Source organism: Stegostoma tigrinum, chromosome 7, assembly GCF_030684315.1.
Source record: "Stegostoma tigrinum isolate sSteTig4 chromosome 7, sSteTig4.hap1, whole genome shotgun sequence".
Lineage (NCBI taxonomy): Eukaryota > Metazoa > Chordata > Chondrichthyes > Orectolobiformes > Stegostomatidae > Stegostoma > Stegostoma tigrinum.
Window position 1 is genome coordinate 103436330 of NC_081360.1, and position 19221 is coordinate 103455550.

Consider the following 19221-nt stretch of genomic DNA (forward strand, 5'->3'; position numbering starts at 1 on the left):
GACAAAAGGCACAGTTAAAGGACACAGGACAAACTGTCTAAGTAAGGGGCATAGCCTTCAAATACAAGACAATTGGTGAACCTCTTCTGCTCACCCATCATCTTTCTGTTTATTTAATTCACTACAGACCAACAACTGAGTTTAGGATCCGTACATTTCATCTAATCACTGCCAAAGCACATCAATCAGTGTACTAGGAACATGTAAATAAACTTGCTCCCTCACTGGGTGCTGCACAAGAGAACAAACCAGAACGTTCAGCTTGGTCAGCTTGGAATCTATAACAGATGACAGACAGCACACTGGATTTATCTCTGAGCACTAGCTGTAAAATGGAAACAGATTGTAGATAAAGCAACAAACGTCTTCAAAGAAATATAATTGGTGCCCGTCCTCCCACTCTGTGCAGTGAACCCAGCCTAGAGTATCCAGGTCATGACCTCCCAGCATGCCTGATAATTACGCCTGATTCATCGAGGCTCAAACTTGGCCAAGTACAAGCAATTCTGTAGGAGTCCTGACAGAATATCACAAGAACAGGGAGCAAAATATACCAACTCTTTACAGAATCTGATGAGTCTTCATCTGTAACCAGATAGGTAGAGGAAAAGGGGAAACGTGCTACAGTTATTCACAGTGGTTTACTGAATAAGTCAGTGTGTAGCTAAGGCTGGAATCCACTGGAATGAGGAGTGCAGTGAATCAAACATACTGGTTTGTGCTGGGTGCCTTTTCTATCCCAGTGTAGTAACTTTGCTCTTAAATAAGTAGGCAAAGCTGTATTGTCACCGGACTATTAATGACCTGTGAGCATTTGTTCAAATCTTACTGCGGCAGATGGTGAAATTTGAATTAGATTGTGAAATTTGGATTAGATTATTAAATCTGGAATTAAAAGCTAGTGGAATGGCCACCAGGAAATCACTGTCAGCTGTTGTAAAAACCAACCTAGTTCACTTTTGTACTGAGGGAAGGAAATCTGCTGTCTTTACTGGGTCTGGCCTACATGTGACTTCAGATCTATAGCAAGGTGGTTAACTCTCTGCCCTCTGAAATGACCAAGCAAAAACACTCAGTTCAAGGGCATTTAGGGATGAACAACAAGCACTGGCACTTAGGTATCAAGAAAGTATGAAAATAGTACTTTATTAGCTGTAAAATGCAAGTTCTTTCTCTTTTTCTGTGCAGTCACACACAGCAACGGAGACCAACAATGAAACTCTTATTTTCTTTAATTACAATACACTAACTAAAGAAAGTTACTCACTGTCTTTTATGGATAGGCTATACTGAGCAAAACAGAAAGGATTTGCATTTATCCAGCAGCTTAATATCAATCCGTGAGATAGTCCAAAGGATCATATACACTGAATTATTTTTGAATTGCATTCTCTTATTGGACAAACAAAATAACAAGGAAACCATTGTGTTAAAGAATCATAGACTTATACAGTAGATGTGGAACTTTATCCATCACACAGCCACAAATTAAACACTTCTTCAAAGAACTTCAACAGATTCATGGTCCATGACCTATTACTTCCAATCTAGGCTTACTGCTCTTTCTGAAAATAATGTTCTGATGATAATTCAGGGTTACCTCCTCTGTAACTCTTAAGGATGTTCCCCATTATCATTATTAGACTAAATGCTTCCTTAATTTGAAGCTTCATATGTCAAAGTAACATTTGCCATCCTTCAACTGCTATTACATAGCTTCTGTGTGAGCAACAGTTTTGCTTTTCTCCTTTCTTACTTCCTTGAAGAGTTCTAGACCATATTTCATCTGGTCTCAGTGGGTGTAATATCACATATAGAGGCTGTGGGAAATTTTAATATGTGTGGGATTGCCAGAAAGATAAATACAAAAAGAAAGAAATTGAAGGTCATACTGACACAGTTATATTGCGCATTCAATGTGGGAGGAGGTTCACACAGAATATTAACACTGGCACTGACCATCTGGGTTGGATGTCTCGTTCTTTGCAATACTTATGTGGCTCCGAGTAATTTTTTATTTGATAACACTTCGATGAAGCACTGCAAGGCATTTTACTACATTCTAAGTATGATATAAGTGCAAGTTGATGGTCTTGTTCTCCTGAAATCTCTTATTCTCTTAATAGCTCTGTTGAAACCAGTTACCAACTATTTGTTTACACATACTACAAAATAAAGTTTTGATAGCATTCATCAGGATTCAAAAGCCCTATTGCAAGAAATGTAATAGATTGACAAGAAAAAAAAAGAAGGGCAATATTAGAGATTATTTTTATGTATTCTCAGTTCAGAATTTTACAAACCCTTTCCAATCAACAAATTTTGTTTTATTCATTAATGGGACATGGGGCATCAGTGGCTGGGCAGCATTTATTGCCCATCCCTAATTGGGCTGAGGGCAGTTCAGAGTCAACTATATTGCTGTGGGTCACATGCAGGCCAGACCTTTCCTTCCCTAAAGGATATTAGTGAACCAGATGGGTTTTTCTGGCAATCATCATTAGACTCTTAGTTCCAGACATTTACTGAATTCCAATTCCACCATTTGCAGTGGTAGGATCCAAAGCTGGTTTCCCCAGAACATTATGTGGGTCTCTGGATAAACAGTCCAGCAATAATACCACTGGGCCATTGCTTCCTCATCACCCTGTAATAGCAATAAACCTCTGGATAACCTCAGAATCTGGCTGTAGGCTGTTAGAATTTGTGACCTTAAACAGACAAGGCACATGAATCTATTCTGGCAGTGCAGCTCTGCTCTGTTTGACAACATGATACCCACCCTTATTTACAAAAAACAGGATCATGTGGAATTATGACTACTGCTAATGTGATTAAAGGTGTATAATATAATATTACGAATTGAGAAATTGGATTTTAAAAATAAAAGTAGAATAGAATTTGGTTCCAATTCTATGAAATTAATTTTATTTTAAAAGAGGTCAGAAAGTCTTTTGGAACAGTGAAGTAAATATACCATTTCCAAGAAAGCATGTAACTTCAGTTAGATGCCAGCAACATACATGGTGAGGCGATGGCCTAGTGGTATTATCACTGGACTGTTAATCCAGAGATTTGGATAATGTTCTGTGGGCCTGGGTTCGGATCCTGCCACGGCAGATGGTGGAACTGGAATTCAATAAATATCTAATGATGACCATGAGTCCATTGTCGATTGTTGGAAAAACCCATCTGGTTCACTAACGTCCTTTAGGGAAGGAAACTATCATCCTTACCTGTCTGGCCTACATGTGACTCCAGACCCACAGCAATGTGGTTGCTGTTGGGAATGAGATAGGTAAAATTCTGATAGGGATGGGCAATAAATGCTGCCTGGCCAGCAATGCCCTCATCCCATGAATGAATAAAGGAAAAAAAAATACGTCAAGTTAATTGATGAAGCTGATAGAGAAAATACAGCAGGGACAGCTAGAGTTTTAAGATATGTTCAGGATTGGCTTTTAGCTCAGACGAGAGCCTGAGCAGCAGGGTTTTATTTTGTGAAGGCTCTAAGCTGAAAGAGTTTGTGGAGAAGTTTTCAAGCTGTCGGAACTAAAAAGAGGTTTAGGTTATCAGAAGCCACTAGGCCATCAAAGCCAGAAAGAGTCAATTAGATAAGATCTTATGGTCTTAAATTAAACAGTTGAAACAGAAGAAGTAACACTACAATGGAACTGAGTATCTATACCGGATATTGTTCAGCAGCAGGTTGAAATATTATTTAGTTTATCTTAATACCTTTCCAACTTGTAACATATACATTTAGACAAATGTGAGGTGCTGCATTTTGGAAAGGTAAATCAGGCGAAGACTTCTTGTGGAATTCATTGCCACGGATTGCAGTGGAGGCCGGGACGTTAGATGCCTTCAAGGCAGAGATTGACAAATTCTTGATCTCAGAAGGAATCAAGGGTTACGGGGAGAGTGCAGGGAAGTGGAGTTGAAATGCCCATTAGCCATGATTTAAATGGCGGAGTGGACTTGATGGGCCGAATGGCCTTACTTCCACTCCTATGTCTTATGGTCTTAATGGTTAAGTTCCTGGGCAGTGCTACTGAACAAAGATACCTTGGAGTGCAGTTCATAGTTCCTTGAATGTGGAGATGCAGGTGGAATAGGACAGTGAAGAAGGCATCTGGTATGCCCGCATTTATTGGTCGGCATTGAGTATAGGAGTTGGGAGGTCATATTAAAGCTGTACACGACATTTATTAGGCCATTTTTGGAATACTGTGTGCAATTCTTGTCTCCCTGGTCTCGGAAGGATGTTGTGAAGCTTGAAAGGGTTCAGAAAAGATATATAAGGATATTGCTAGAGATGGATGGTTTGAACTACAGGGAGGGGCTGATAGGCTGGGGCTATTTTCCCTGGAGCGTCGGAGGCTGAGAGATGACCTTATAGAGGTTTATAAAACTATGAGGGGCTTGGACAGGGTAAACAGGCAAGGTCTTTTCCCCGGGCTGGTGGAGACCAAAACTAGAGGGGCATAGGTTTAAAGTGAGGGGGGAAAGATTTAAAAGGGACCTAAGGGGCAACGCTTTCACACAGAGGGTGGTGTGCGTATGGAATGAGCTGCCCAAGGAAGTGGTGGAGGCTGGTACAGTTAAAACATTTAAAAGGCATCTGGATGGGTACATGAATAGGAAGGGTTTAGGGTGATATGGGCCAAATGCTGGCAAACAGGACTAGATTTATTTGGGATATCTGGTTGGCACAGATGAGTTGGACCAAAGGGTCTGTTTCCATGCCGTACATCTCTATGATTCTATTTATATTTGTTTATTTCTGCTTTTGTTAAAGAACACTGGAAGCCTTGATTGAATTTGTTCAGTGATTAACCATCAGGGTAACAAACTGCAAAAATTATTCTTATTGTCCATAAAGCCCGGTTTTATTCTGGGATCTGAGGTCTCCAATAATAACATCAACTGGGGTTATAACACTAATTTGGACACTCCTCCTACTGTATTCAACCTTTTCACAACTGATATGTAATCTGTCATCAAATTGACACTGCTAAACATGGATTCACATATCTAGTGTCAGGAAAATATTTAACATTATCAGTCTTCATGACTAAAGTGCAGATTACTTGGCTATTTATTTCATAGCTGCCATGTTTCATTTTGTGATGACTAAGGCTGGTGGAATATACTGTCACTTTCTAATTCCACCTCTATACTGATCATAGCATACATTTAAATGGACTACCCTATTATTGATGTGGCCATTTATATCTTTTTCTACATTACATTAAGACACTAACTGCACAGAAGGAAGTCATCTGTTCTACTGTGTCTACAATGGTCTACACAACCACACTTTGGGTCCACAGTCACAGAGGTTACGGCAACAAAAGCAAAAATTTAAATACTGCTTAAATATTACGAGAGTTTCAAACTCAACCACCCTTTTAGGCTGACGGGCATTTCAACTAAGGGGGTGGCCATGGGCACCCGCATGGGCCCCAGCTATGCCTGCCTCTTTGTAGGTTACGTGGAACAGTCCTTCTTCTGCACCTACACAGGCCCCAAATCCCACCTCTTCCTCCGGTACATTGATGGCTGTATCGGCGCCACCTCTTGCTCCCCAGACGAGCTTGAACAGTTCATCCACTTCACCAACACCTTCCACCCCAACCTTCAGTTCACCTGGGCCATCTCCAGCTCATCCCTCACCTTCCTGGACCTCTCAGTCTCCATCTCAGGCAACCAGCTTGTAACTGATGTCCATTTCAAGCCCACCGACTCCCACAGCTACCTAGAATACAACTCCTCCCACCCACCCTCCTGCAAAAATTCCATCCCCTATTCCCAATTCCTCCGCCTCCGCCGCGCATCTGCTCCCACGATAAGACATTCCACTCCCGCACATCCCAGATGTCCAAGTTCTTCAAGGATCGCAACTTCCCCCCCACAGTGATCCAGAACGCCCTTAACCGCGTCTCCCGCATTTCCTGCAACACATCCCTCACACCCCACCCCCGCCACAACCACCCAAAGAGGATCCTCCTCGTTCTCACACACCACCCCACCAACCTCCGGATACAACGCATCATCCTCCGACACTTCCGCCATTTACAATCCGACCCCACCACCCAAGACATTTTTCCATCCCCACCCTTGTCTGCTTTCCGGAGAGACCACTCCCTCCGTGACTTCCTTGTTCGCTCCACACTGCCCTCCAACCCCACCACACCCGGCACCTTCCCCTGCAACCGCAGGAAATGCTACACTTGCCCCCACACCTCCTCCCTCACCCCTATCCCAGGCCCCAAGATGACATTCCACATTAAGCAGAGGTTCACCTGCACATCTGCCAATGTGGTATACTGCATCCACTGTACCCGGTGTGGCTTCCTCTACATTGGGGAAACCAAGCGGAGGCTTGGGGACCGCTTTGCAGAACACCTGCGCTCGGTTCGCAACAAACAACTGCACCTCCCAGTCGCAAACCATTTCCACTCCCCCTCCCATTCTTTAGATGACATGTCCATCATGGGCCTCCTGCAGTGCCACAATGATGCCACCCGAAGGTTGCAGGAACAGCAACTCATATTCCGCTTGGGAACCCTGCAGCCCAATGGTATCAATGTGGACTTCACCAGCTTCAAAATCTCCCATTCCCCCACCGCATCCCAAAACCAGCCCAGTTCGTCCCCTCCCCCCACTACACCACACAACTAGCCCAGCTCTTCACCTCCACCCACTGTATCCCAAAACCAGTCCAACCTGTCTCTGCCTCCCTAACCTGTTCTTCCTCTCACCCATCCCCTCCTCCCACCCCAAGCCGCACCCCCATCTCCTACCTACTAACCTCATCTCACCTCCTTGACCTGTCCGTCTTCCCTGGACTGACCTATCCCCTCCCTACATCCCCACCTATACTCTCCTCTCCACCTATCTTCTTTTCTCTCCATCTTCGGTCCGCCTCCCCCTCTCTCCCTATTTATTCCAGTTCCCTCCCCCCCATCCCCCTCTCTGATGAAGGGTCTAGGCCCGAAACGTCAGCTTTTGTGCTCCTGAGATGCTGCTTGGCCTGCTGCGTTCATCCAGCCTCACATTTTATTATCTTGGATTCTCCAGCATCTGCAGTTCCCATTATCTCTCCCCACCCTTTTAGGCAGTTAGTTCCATACTCCCGTCATTATTTGAGTGAAATAATTTATCCTCAAGTCTCCTCCGAGCCTCCCACCTCTTGCCTTAAATCTATGCCTCCTGCTTTTTCAGGTCTCTACTAATGCACCTCTCATAAGTTTATTCATTTCTGTAAGACCCTTTCTCAACCTTTGTTTAATGAGAACAACAACAGCTTGTCCAGTCTTTCATCATAGCGCAGACCCTCCAGTCCAGGCAACGTTCTGGTAAATCTCTGCAACCTCTCTAGGTTCAGAAGAAAAGATTTAGAACCCATGTTTTTACGAGATTCATGGGTTTTTACAGTGTAGAAGAGGCCTTTCAGCCCTTTGAGTCTGTACCAACATAACTACCATTAAAAGTGTGCTAATTCCACTTTCCTGCACTTCTCCCATATCCTTGAATGCTGTGATACTTCAAGTGCTCATCCAAATAGCATTCCAGTTTCCCACCACCTGCTGAGTGAAAATTATTTTTCCCGATCCCCTCTGGAACTCACACCACCTACCCTAAAACGATGCCCCCTCATGATTGCCCCCTTAGCCAATGGAAACAGCTGCTCTCTATTCACCCTGTCCACATTCCTCATAATCTTGTACTTCTTAATCATGTCTCCCATCAGTCTTCTCTGCTCGAAAGAAAATAATCCAAAATAATCTAATCTCTCCTTATGGCTCAATTTCTCCATCCCAGGCAACATCCTGGTGAGCTTCCTCTGTGCCCCCTCTAGTGCTATCACATCCTTCCTGTAGTGAGGTGTCTATAATTGCTCACAGTACTCCAGCTGCGGCCTGACCAACATTATGTACAACTCCAACACTATCTCTTTGCTCTCATACGCTATGCCACAAATGATGAAACCAAGTGTCCTATATGCTTTCTTAACAATCTATTCACTTGCTCTGCCGATTTTAGAGATCAGTAAATAATTACCCCAAGATCCCTTTGTTCCTCTAAGCTACCCAGTGTCCTGCCATTCATTAAATATTCCTTCATCTTGTTTCTTCTTCCGAAGTGCATCACCTCACAATTATCAGGGTAAATACCATCTGCCACTGGTCTGCTCATCTGACCAACCCATCGGAACAACAAAGAAAAAGAAAATTACAGCACAGGAACAGGCCCGTCGGCCCTCCAAGCCTGCGCCAATCGAGATCCTCTGTCTAAGCCTGTCATCTATTTTCTAACGGTCTGTGTCCATTTGCTCCCTGCCCATCCATGTACCTGTCCAAATATATCTTAAAAGACGCTAACGTGTCTGTGTCTACCACCTCCACTGGCAACGCATTCCAGGCACCCACCACCCTCTGTGTAAAGAACTTTCCACGCATATCTCCCTTAAAAACTTTCCTCCTCTCACTTTGAACTCATGACCCCGAGTAACTGAGTTCCCCACTCTGGGAGAAAGCTTCCTGCTATCCACCCTCTCTATATCCCTCATGATTTTGTAGACCTTAATCAGGTCCCCCCCTCAATCTCCGTCTTTCTAATGAAAATAATCCTAATCTACTCAACCTCTCTTCATAGCTAGCACCCTCCATACCAGGCAACATCCTGGTGAACCTCCTCTGCACCCTCTCCAAAGTATCCACATCCTTTTGGTAATGTGGCGACCAGAATTGTACACAGCACTCTAAATGCGGCTGAACCGAAGTCTTATACAACTGTAACATGACCTGCGAACTCTTGTACTCAGTACCCCGTCCGATGAAGGAAAGCATGCCATATGCCTTCTTGACCACCCTATCGACCTGCATTGTCACCAGCAGGGAACAATGGGCCTAAACACCCAGATCTCTCTGTGCATCAGTTTTCCCCAGGACTTTTCCATTTACTGCATAATTCGCTCTTGAATTACATCTTCCAAAGTGCATCACCTCACATTTGTCCAGATTGAACTCCACCTGCCATTTATCTGCCCAACTCTCCAGTCTATCTATATTCTGCTGTAATCTCTGACTATCCCTTCACTATCTGCTAATCCACCAAACTTAGTGTCATCTGCAAACTTGCTGATCAGACCACCTACACCTTCCTCCAAATCATTTACATATATCACAAACAACTGTGGTCCCAGCACAGATCCCTGTGGAACACCACTGGTCACAGATCTCCAATTTGAGAAACTCCCTTCTACTACTACCCTCTATCTCCTGTTGCCAAGCCAGTTTTTTATCCATCTGGCTAGCACACCCTGGACCCCATGTGACTTCACTTTCTCCATCAGCCTGCCATGGGGAACCTTATCAAACACCTTACTGGAAGTCCATGTATAACACATCTACAGCTTTTCCCTCATCAATCAACTTTGTCACGTCCTCAAAAGAATTCTATTAAGTTGGTAAGATGTGACCTTCCCTGCACAAAACCATGTTGCCTATCACTGATAAGCCCATTTTCTTCCAAATGGGAATAGATCCTATCCCTCAGTATCATCTCCAGCAGCTTCCCTACCACTGACGTCAGGCTCACCCGTCGATAATCACCTGGATTATCCTTGCTACCCTTCTTAAACAAGGGGACAACATTAGCCATTCTCCAGTCCTCTGGGACCTCACCCGTGTCTAAGGATGCTGCAATATCAAAATATCATTCTGTAACCTATAACCATCTTCTTCCGTATTAACCACCCAACTAATCTTGGTCTGGTTTACAAATCTGCTTATCTGCTGCCCACAAAGTCCTCTCTGTCATTTATGGATGTAACAAACAATAATGGTCCCAGTTCTGATGCTTGTGTTACACTGCCGGACCCTGGCATCCAGTCACTCAAACAGCTTTCTACCACTCCCCTATTTGTCACATTACTAAACCAGTTTCTGATCCATCTCACCAAGTTACCTCAATTCCAAGTGCTTCTCAATCAGTCTCTGATGTGGGACCTTGTCAAAATCTTTGCTAAAATCCATACTACATCAACTGAACTTGTGTCATCCACATATTAGATCACATTTTAAAAAAATAAAAAATAAAATTCCTGGTTTACTTAATTAAAAGCATATTCAACAATGATACAAAGCTGACTAACACAATTTACAACCTGAAAGTATAAATATTGACTTTCAAAGTAACCCCAAAGCACACACGCATATTAAAGAGAAAATAAAGAAACTTTCTCTGAGTAGATTAACTTGTTAAGGAAAATGCTCTGGCCAAAATAGTTGTTAATTCCCAGAGAATAAAATGATAAACCATGAAATGCTCTAGTCTGCTATAAATCTCACGTTCTTGCATTCCTAGATAGTTGTTACTAGACATATGTGGCTGTCCCTCTGAGATTTCTTTGAACATATTCAAGATAGCCAAAGAAAGTCTTCTAGAAGCCTTTAAGGGTGAATAATTGTTTTGGCTTTTCAGCCCTCATCTTGGGTCGTCAAAAAGGATTCTTCAAAAAGGTGGCAAAGTTCTCATCTCTTCACAGGCCACATACTAAGTGATTTCAAAACAATATAATAAGGGGGAAACAGTGGCTCAGTGGTTAACACTGCAGCCTCACAGCACCAGGGATCCGGGTTCAATTCCACCCTCTGGTGACTGTCTGTGTGGAGCTTGCACATTCTTCCCGTGTCTGCGTGGGTTTCCTCTGGGTGCTCCAGTTTCCTCCCACCATCCATAGATGTGCAGGCTAGGTGGATTGGCCATGCTCAATTGCCCATAGTGTTCAGGGAAGTGTAGATTAGCCATGGGAAATGCAGGTTACAAGGAATGGGTGGGGGATGGGTCTGGATGGGATGCTCTTTGCAGGGTCGGTGTGGACTTGTTGGGCCAAAAGGGCCTATTTTCACATTGTAGGGATTCTATGATCAAATAACTACTCTTTTGTAAACCATAAACACAGACATGTGACTTCAGTAGTTGCAAACAATCAGATCAGGACAGTAATTGTCTTCAACTTAAAATGTCCCACTGTGTTCCTTCAGTCCAGGTATCTATTCAGCAACTCAAATGAACAAATTTTAACTATCATTCAGACTGGAGTCCTCAAAAAAAATACCAATAATGGATGAGGCTTCATAACAGTATATGACAACAAAGTCTACTGTATGGAGGACGGTAGCATAGTGATAATGTTATTGTGAGGTTGTAGATTTGCTCGCAGAGCTGGTGTGTTTGATTGCAGACCTTTTGTCACCCTGCACGGTAACATTGTCACTGCGATTCTGGTGAAGCGTTGGTGTTTTGTCCTGCTTGTTACTTATATACCTCAGTTTTCTGGGCTGGTTGACATTACTTCCGCTTCTGTTTTTCAGTGGTTTGTATTCCAGATCCAGTTCAATGTGTTTGTTGATGGAGCTCCAGTTGGAATGCCAGGCCTCCAGGAATTCCTTGACATGTCTGTGTTTGGCTTGTGTTATTATGGAAGTGCTGTCCCAGTCAAATTCATGTCCTTCTTTATTCGTGTGTACTGAAACCGGTGGGAATTAGTCATGTCTATTGGTGACTAGTTGGTGTTCATGTATCCTTACTGTCAGTTTTCTTTCGGTTTGGCTGACGTAATGTTTTCCACGTTCCAGCCAGAACTCCATCAACAAACACATTGAACTAGACCCAATATACAAACCACTAAAAAACAGAACTGCAAGTGATGCCACCCACCCCAGCAATCTGAAGCACATAAATAACAAGTGGGACAGAAACCAACGATTCACCGGGGGTGCACTGATGATACTAGCTAGCAGGGTGACAAAATGTTTGCAACCAAACACACCGACTTGGCGAGCAAATCTACAACCTCATCCACAAGCCGAGTTACAAATCTTCTCAAAAGCTTCAAATTAATGTAGAATAAAAATACTGTCTCAGTCATGATGACTGTGCAATTACTGGATGTTGCTAAAAACAATCTACTTTTTAAAACTTTCTTCAGTGGTGAAAATCGGTTATCCTTACCCAATCCAATCTGTACATGACTCCAAGCCTAAAGCAATGTTGTTGATTCTTAATTTAAGCACCCCTCAGCGGTGACCAATAAATGCTGCCCATTGAACGACATTCTGATAGAAAGGAAAAGCTGAAGGGGGTGCTTGATAGCATAAAATCTGAGAGATTATTCAAGCTAGTTGGGGAATCTAGAATTTGGGGGCACATTCTTAGGATCAGGGCCAATTATTTAGAATTGTGAGGTGGAATCTTGGTCTCTCAGGGAATCAAAGGATATGGGAAGTGGGCAAGAAAGTGGAGCTAAATCTCATTAACTGCCATTATCACACAAACTGCGGAGTGTGCTTGGTGGGGCAATTGATGAACTGCTGCTCCTACTTCTTATGACTATAAAGCACTTTGATTTATTGTAAAAGCTGTATAAATTCAAGTTATTTGAACTGAAGTGATGCAGAAAAATGGGCTTTGAATTACAAGCCAAACTACGCATTTGCAATTCTTGCTGTGATTCTAATTTCCATTTCAACTGAAGCCTGTTAATTGAGACATCCCAGAAGAAATAAAGTGACGTCAATTATAAAATGCTGATAAAGATTCAATTACTCAGGAACCTAAAGCTGCCAAAGGATCACATAACAGGATGGACCCTATCTGTATTCTTATGGACTGCCATTAGCTGCAGAAATTTTGCTAAATAGCATTAAGTTCATCGTGTTGCTAGTTCTATTCTGAAACAGTAACTGAACTGCCCAGAACATCCTGTATAAATCTGGATTCCAATGTCTCCTTTCAGGGAAAAGTCTCCAGTGGAGTTTCATCTAAAGCCCCTACCAAGCCTTTCATTCAAGACAGTGTCATTATCTTTACACTTCCAATTCTTTGCAGCCTTCACTCTTGCTGTACACACGAAACTGCTGAGTGCAGCATGTGGCAGCACAGTGCTCCCACTAGCTGCAGCTGCTGCACTTCAAAAGGTCAATCGATTGAAAACATCTTTGTGCCAAAAATCATTAAAAATGTCTTTTATTATCTTTACTGTTTCACTTGAGCCCAATGGGAAGTGGTCACCAGCCGAACCCACTGCCAGAAGTCTTGTTGTTCCTCCCCAAATGGCATACATGCTCCTCATAAACAGACCCTACCCACATCAGAAACGTTTGGTGGGGGGGGGGGGGGGGGGGGGGGGGGGGGCGGGGAAGGCACTGTTTTTATAGCTCAATAAGGTTGAAGATCAAAGTTGTTGACTGACACACATTTAGTCAGAGATCAAAGAGCAGGATATGTATTTACAATTTGTCATCACACAGCAGGCCAGGGAGGATGCCACGGCAGGTTCCCAAGCCTTTGTTCATACCGCAATTATTTACTGAAAGGAAAATAAAACAGCATTAACCCTTAGAGGATAGCGAACAGCATCCATGTTCACACTACATGCTTAATAAAAGCATGGCACTTAGGGGAACACAGAACCTTCCATCTGTACGCACGCCTGTTTTTATCACCTGACGTTATAGAGTAGTCCAACTCTTGGAGCAGTCATAGACAGGATATGATTTTCTACTTTAACTTAGCTTACATTCTCCTAACTGCAAGTTATCAAGGTAAAGCATCTTTTTTAAAACTGTCCACCAACAGCTGTAATCTCCAAATGATAGGCTCTGTTGTGTGTTCAATGTCTTAGGTTAGCTCTTTTGTGCCATGTTTACAATGGTACTGTGCAGTACCACGTGTGTGCATGAGGTAGGGTTCTACATTAATGCCCGTTAAGGAAGGAAATCAATTGCCCTTACTCCGTCTGGCCTACATTTGACTATACGCTTACAGCAATGTAGCTGACTCTTCACTGCCCTCTGAAATACTCTAATAAACTGCTCAGATTAGAGATGAGAATTAGATATGGGAAACAAATACTTGCATTGCCAGTGACGCCCGTATCCCAGTTCAGAAACATTTAAAACTTCAGCTTAATACAAAATTTCCGTCTAGCAGTTTTACAATAGTGTTTTTAAGATACAGGCAGCAGTTTGTATTTTTTATAAGTGTGATTTGGTCAGGGAGAAGTCTGTAATGTCTGATGTTTGAAACATCTGTAACACACACGGTCAATTACAGCATAAAAGAACCGGCACTATTCATCAATTGCAACCATGTTGATTGGACCAATATGGGGTGTGGCATGACCGAGGCAGGCTGAGACAAACAATTCCATCTGGGTTTAACAGATGGAACATGAAGTCACTGATACAGGATCCGTATTAGAGGCAGAACACAGCCTAGTTTTGCTCCATTATAGAATCCTGAGATTTTCTGGGCTCTGGGATTAGACAGGCATATTGCAATGGTCATAGAATCAGAAAGTTTTACAGCTCACAATAAAGCCCTTCACGTAATCATGACCATGTCACTCATCAAGTCTATTTATTCTCACCTCCTCTACCAAAGGAAAAGTTTATTTCTCTCAACCTATCTACATCCCTCAAATTGCGCACATCATGTCCACCCTCAGCCTTCTCTGATTCAGGGAAAACAACCTCAGTCTATCTACGCTTGCTTCATAGCTGAATTACTCCGGCCCAGGTGCCATCCCTGAATTTTCTTTGCAGCCTTGGTACAGTAAAGTACTTCCTATAGTGTGGTGACCAGAAATACACACGAAACTCGAGCTGTGACCTAACTAACTTATATGGCTTATTATAGCTAACTTATACATCTTTACCTCTCTGCTCTTGTATCTAATGCCTCAGATAATAAGGACAAGTTGCAAGCATTCCATTGGCCAGTTTAACTAGCTTTTCAACTGACTTATTGCCTTCAAGGATCAAGGGATAGTTGCACCAACGTGTTCTGTACTTTCTAAGACTATCATTCATCTCATATATCTCTTGCCTTGTTCATCATCCCAAAATGCATTACCTTATATTTTGCCAGAATAAATTCCAATGGTTACTGCTTCGTCTATCTAACCAGCTGTCAATAATGCCCTGAAGTCTAAAACTTTCCTCCTCGCTATTTATTTCACCATCAATTACCACAATATCTGTGAACTTATTGACCAAACCTCCAGTGTTCTAGATTATTAATATGCACTATAAACACAAATAACCCAGCACCAAACACTGCAATATGGCACTGGAAATAGGCTTCCAGTCACAAAAACAACATTTGACTATGACCTTCTGCCCTCTGCCACGAAGCCAATTTTGGATCCAATTTGCCAAATTGTCCTGCATCCAATGGGTTCTCACCTGCTTGACCAGTTCCTATGTGAGAATTGTCAGAATTCTTACTGAAGGCCATGTAGACTACAAAACTACACTTCCTTCATCTGGACACCTAGTTACCTTTTTGAAAAACTCAAATCAAATCTGCCAGACATAATCACCTCCTGACAAAGTCATGCTGACTATCCATAATAAATCTTTGCCTCTCCAAGTGGAGTTTGATTCTGTCTCAGAATTTTTTTTCCAATGGTTCATCTACTACTAATGTTAGATTCACTGGTCTATTGTTCCCTGATTTATCTCCAGCAGCATTCTTGAACAGTGGTACTACACTAGCTGTCCTGCAAACCTCTGATACTTGTCCTGTGTCCAGTCAGGATTTGAAAATTAATCTCGCAGCCACCACAATCTCCTCCCTTGCCTACCCCAGCAGCCTAGGATACACCTCATCAGGTCTGGTGATATACTCAACCTAATGAAACTGCTAATACTGCCTCCCTCTCAAATGTAATTTGTTCAGGTATATCAAAGTCCCTCTCCCTGATTTCTTTACCTACATTATCCTTCTCTATTGTGAAAAAGATACGATGTACTCAGCTAAAACGTTACCTACATCTTCTGGCTCCATACATAGTTTGCTACTCCAGTCCCTAATCAGCCCTACTCTTTCCCTCTTGCTCCAAATATATTTACGAAATCCTCTCTGATGAAGGGTCTAGGCCTGAAAAGTCAGCTTTTGTGCTCCTGAGATGCTGCTTGGCCTGCTGTGTTCATCCAGCTCCACACTTTGTTATCTTGGATTCTCCAGCATCTGCAGTTCCCATTATCACATATTTACGAAATGTGTTTGGATTTTTCTTTATTTTACCCATCAGTGCTTTTTCATGCTCCACTCTTCACTTTCCAAGTATGTCCCTGCACTTTCAATGTGCCTCCAGGGTTTCTGGTGCTTTGAGCATTTGGTGCGTTCCATTGGCTTCCCTTCTACCCTGTATATTCCTCAACATCCTGAGTTCAATGGACATGTTGGTCCCATCCTTCACTTGTACAGGAACAATTTAATCCTGCACTCTCACTATTTCCTTTTGGAAAGACTCCCAGTGTTCTGCTGTAGAATTTGCTAAATGTAGTTGCTCCAAGTTCACTTTGACCAGATCTTGTCTTGTCATATTAAAATTGCAAACTTTCAGATACTGAAACAATCTGTGCACATGCAGCAAGACCAGAGCAGCATTCAAGTCTGGGCTGCTAAGTGATAGGTAGCATTCAAGCCATGTAAGTGCCAAGCAAAGATCATCTCTAATAAGGCAGAATCTAACATTTAACAGCATTACCATCGTAGAAGCCCCACTATGAATACTTCAGAGTAATTATCATTAACCAGAAAGCAAACTAGACACGCCACAAAGATACTTTGGATACAAGAACAGGTCTAACATTTGAAGGCAGAGGTCAAGAATGATCACGGGCTCACTTCTTGCCTAGAGAAGTGGAGATCCCTTAGGGACAGATAACAAACATTAGCCTGTCACTGGCTTCCACATCTCATTTAAGACATTAAAAAAAAGACTATGTAAGAAATAGAAGCAGTAACTGGCAATTCGGCCCCTCAAATTTGCTCTGCCACTCAATAAGTTCATAGCTGATTTCATTAAGCCTTTAGTTCCAATTTCCTGACATGCCTCTGCCCCTACTATCCCTTGATTCCCTTGTCAATCAAAAATTCATCTAGCTCTACATTTCCTGAGTGTCTACAGCTCGAGTTCTTTCATAACTTATCATTTGAATTAATACACTACAACATCTTGCCTGTTTTCTGACAGATTAAAGAAAATTAAGAGCCTTTCAATGACTAGGAGATAATTCTGCTACTGGTTTTGCAAATCCAACATCTCTCCTCTCTTACCTTGGACAGCTCCACCCTCCGTTCTTTTCAAAGGCATTCCTTTCAAAGGCTTAAATGGTAATTCAGAATAACGTATGTTCACTTAAGGCAAGTTGCACAACATTAGTGTTTAGTTCTAAATTCCAAGCAGCAGAAATCCTGAAGCAGTCTTATTATAACATTACCTGTGAGCCACAACAATCGTGGTCCTGTTGGCGCAGACTTTGGCCAGGGAGGCTTGAATGTTTCTTTCAGTTTGTGTGTCTAAAGCAGATGTAGCCTGTTTAAATGCAGTGAAGATGAATGATTAGAACACTGAAACAGGACAGTGGAAAGATTCACTGGCAGACTGTGAACAAATAGGTTCAGCCAATCCATCAGCAATTGAAAGCATACAGTGTAAAATATTGAGTGAACATTTGAACAGCTATGTTTTTTAAGCTTAGAAGCAACTGGATTCTTCAAACAGATAATAAAAAGCTCTACATTTAGCACAGTAGGTGCTCCCACATATTTCTATCAGTGACTACACTTCAAATGTCAGTCATTGACTGTAAAATGCTTTGGAACATACAGAGATTGGACATACAAGCCATTTTTCTTTGAGGAGATGGAACCAGTTATATTAGTTAGCATTAGGTCAGGAATGGAGGTTGTAAAAGCATCACTAAAACTTAGCAAATTTCAGCTTAAAGCTGGATTCTTTAACCATGTACAGACATGGTTCTGAGAGTTAAGGAAAAAAGCTTGATTATTTCTAGTGAAATGTGGTATCATGTCGATTTCAGACTTGTAATCAATAACTTTAATTTCCATTTCTCAGACTCAATGCAATTTCTGTGATTTCACTCCTTAAGTACCTCATCTAGAAGAACAATCTGAGGAGCCTTCAGGATTGTTCTGGCAATTGCCACTCTCTGCTTCTCTCCTCCACTCAGTTTCAGTCCTCTTTCCCCAACCTGGGTATCGTAACCTGAAGAACATGACATGTTACAAACAGCTAGAGATTATAATCATGCTCAGAATGTTTTTCTTTAATTTGTCCAGCTATAATTATTACACACTTCTACAGCAGGTGGAACTTTAGCCCAGACAATCTTCCTCAGAGGTGCGGACACTATCACTGCACCTTAAGAGCTCCTAAGGGTAAATCAGAATAACTCCAGAGGTTTTTAGGGAACAGGTAATGATCATTGGACTTTATCAGAGGCATGGTAACTGTCTGTACCTCTGGACCAGGAAGCCTGGGTTCAAGTCTCACCTGTTCCAGAGATATTAATAATATCTCTGAACAGGTTGATTTGAAAATATCTCACCTGTTCCAGAAACCCCATTATGTGGAACTGAAATTCAACAAATAAATATGGAATCTCAAGCTGTTCTCAGTGAGGGTGATTGTCATAAATGGTCAGTAAAAACACATCTGGTTCATTAAGGAAATCTGGCATCCTCACTTAGTCTGCTGAACATGTGACTCTAGACTCAGCAATGTGTCTGCCAAATCAAAGTGCCTAGGGCAATTAAAGATGATTAATAAATGCCCTGCTACATCCAATGAAAAAAATTAAAAAGCTATGCATCAGAAATGGTCTTCTTCATGCACAACTTTGTGGACAAAAATACACCCTAATGGGAGAGCTAATTTCCCTCTATTCAGAAATTTTACTTTTCTGCTTATGGGAATGGCGGCAACATAGAATAAGTGTAGGCCTTTTGGCATTTGGAATAATTTGTAAATATCTTTTACACTCCAGGTACGTCCTCGTCACAACTTTTGAAAGACAGTATCAGTTAGCCAAAAGAAAATGGTGTTCTCATTGAATGAAATAATAATTAACGTAAGGTAATTAAAATAATGTACCTGTACCAGCAGGCCAACAACTGCAGAAATATGAAGACATGGAGGGGATCTCCAAACTGACCTAGTAAACTTAGGGTTCCAAAGAATGTGTTTGAAAATCTTTGCTTGCTTCAACAGGTCCTTCTAGAAACTGTGACTGGATACTAAGTGTCTTTGCCACCACCAAACGAACAAGGACAGAATACACAGAACATAGAACATAGAACATTACAGCACAGTACACGCCCTTCGGCCCT

General features: G+C 42.2%; 1 protein-coding gene across 6 annotated transcripts in view; it reads right to left on the reverse strand.

Annotated features, from left to right (window-relative positions):
* Positions 1 to 19221, reverse strand: part of LOC125454335 (ATP-binding cassette sub-family B member 6-like) — a 221157-nt gene that overhangs the window by 25071 nt on the left and 176865 nt on the right. For all 6 annotated transcript variants that reach the window (XM_048534994.2, XM_048534995.2, XM_048534992.2 and 3 more), the window contains 2 exons: positions 17985 to 18097; positions 17310 to 17404 (listed from right to left, as the gene is read on the reverse strand). In XM_048534994.2, coding sequence (XP_048390951.1) covers positions 17310 to 17404; positions 17985 to 18097 — 208 coding nt within the window. The remainder of the gene's footprint in view (positions 1 to 17309; positions 17405 to 17984; positions 18098 to 19221) is intronic.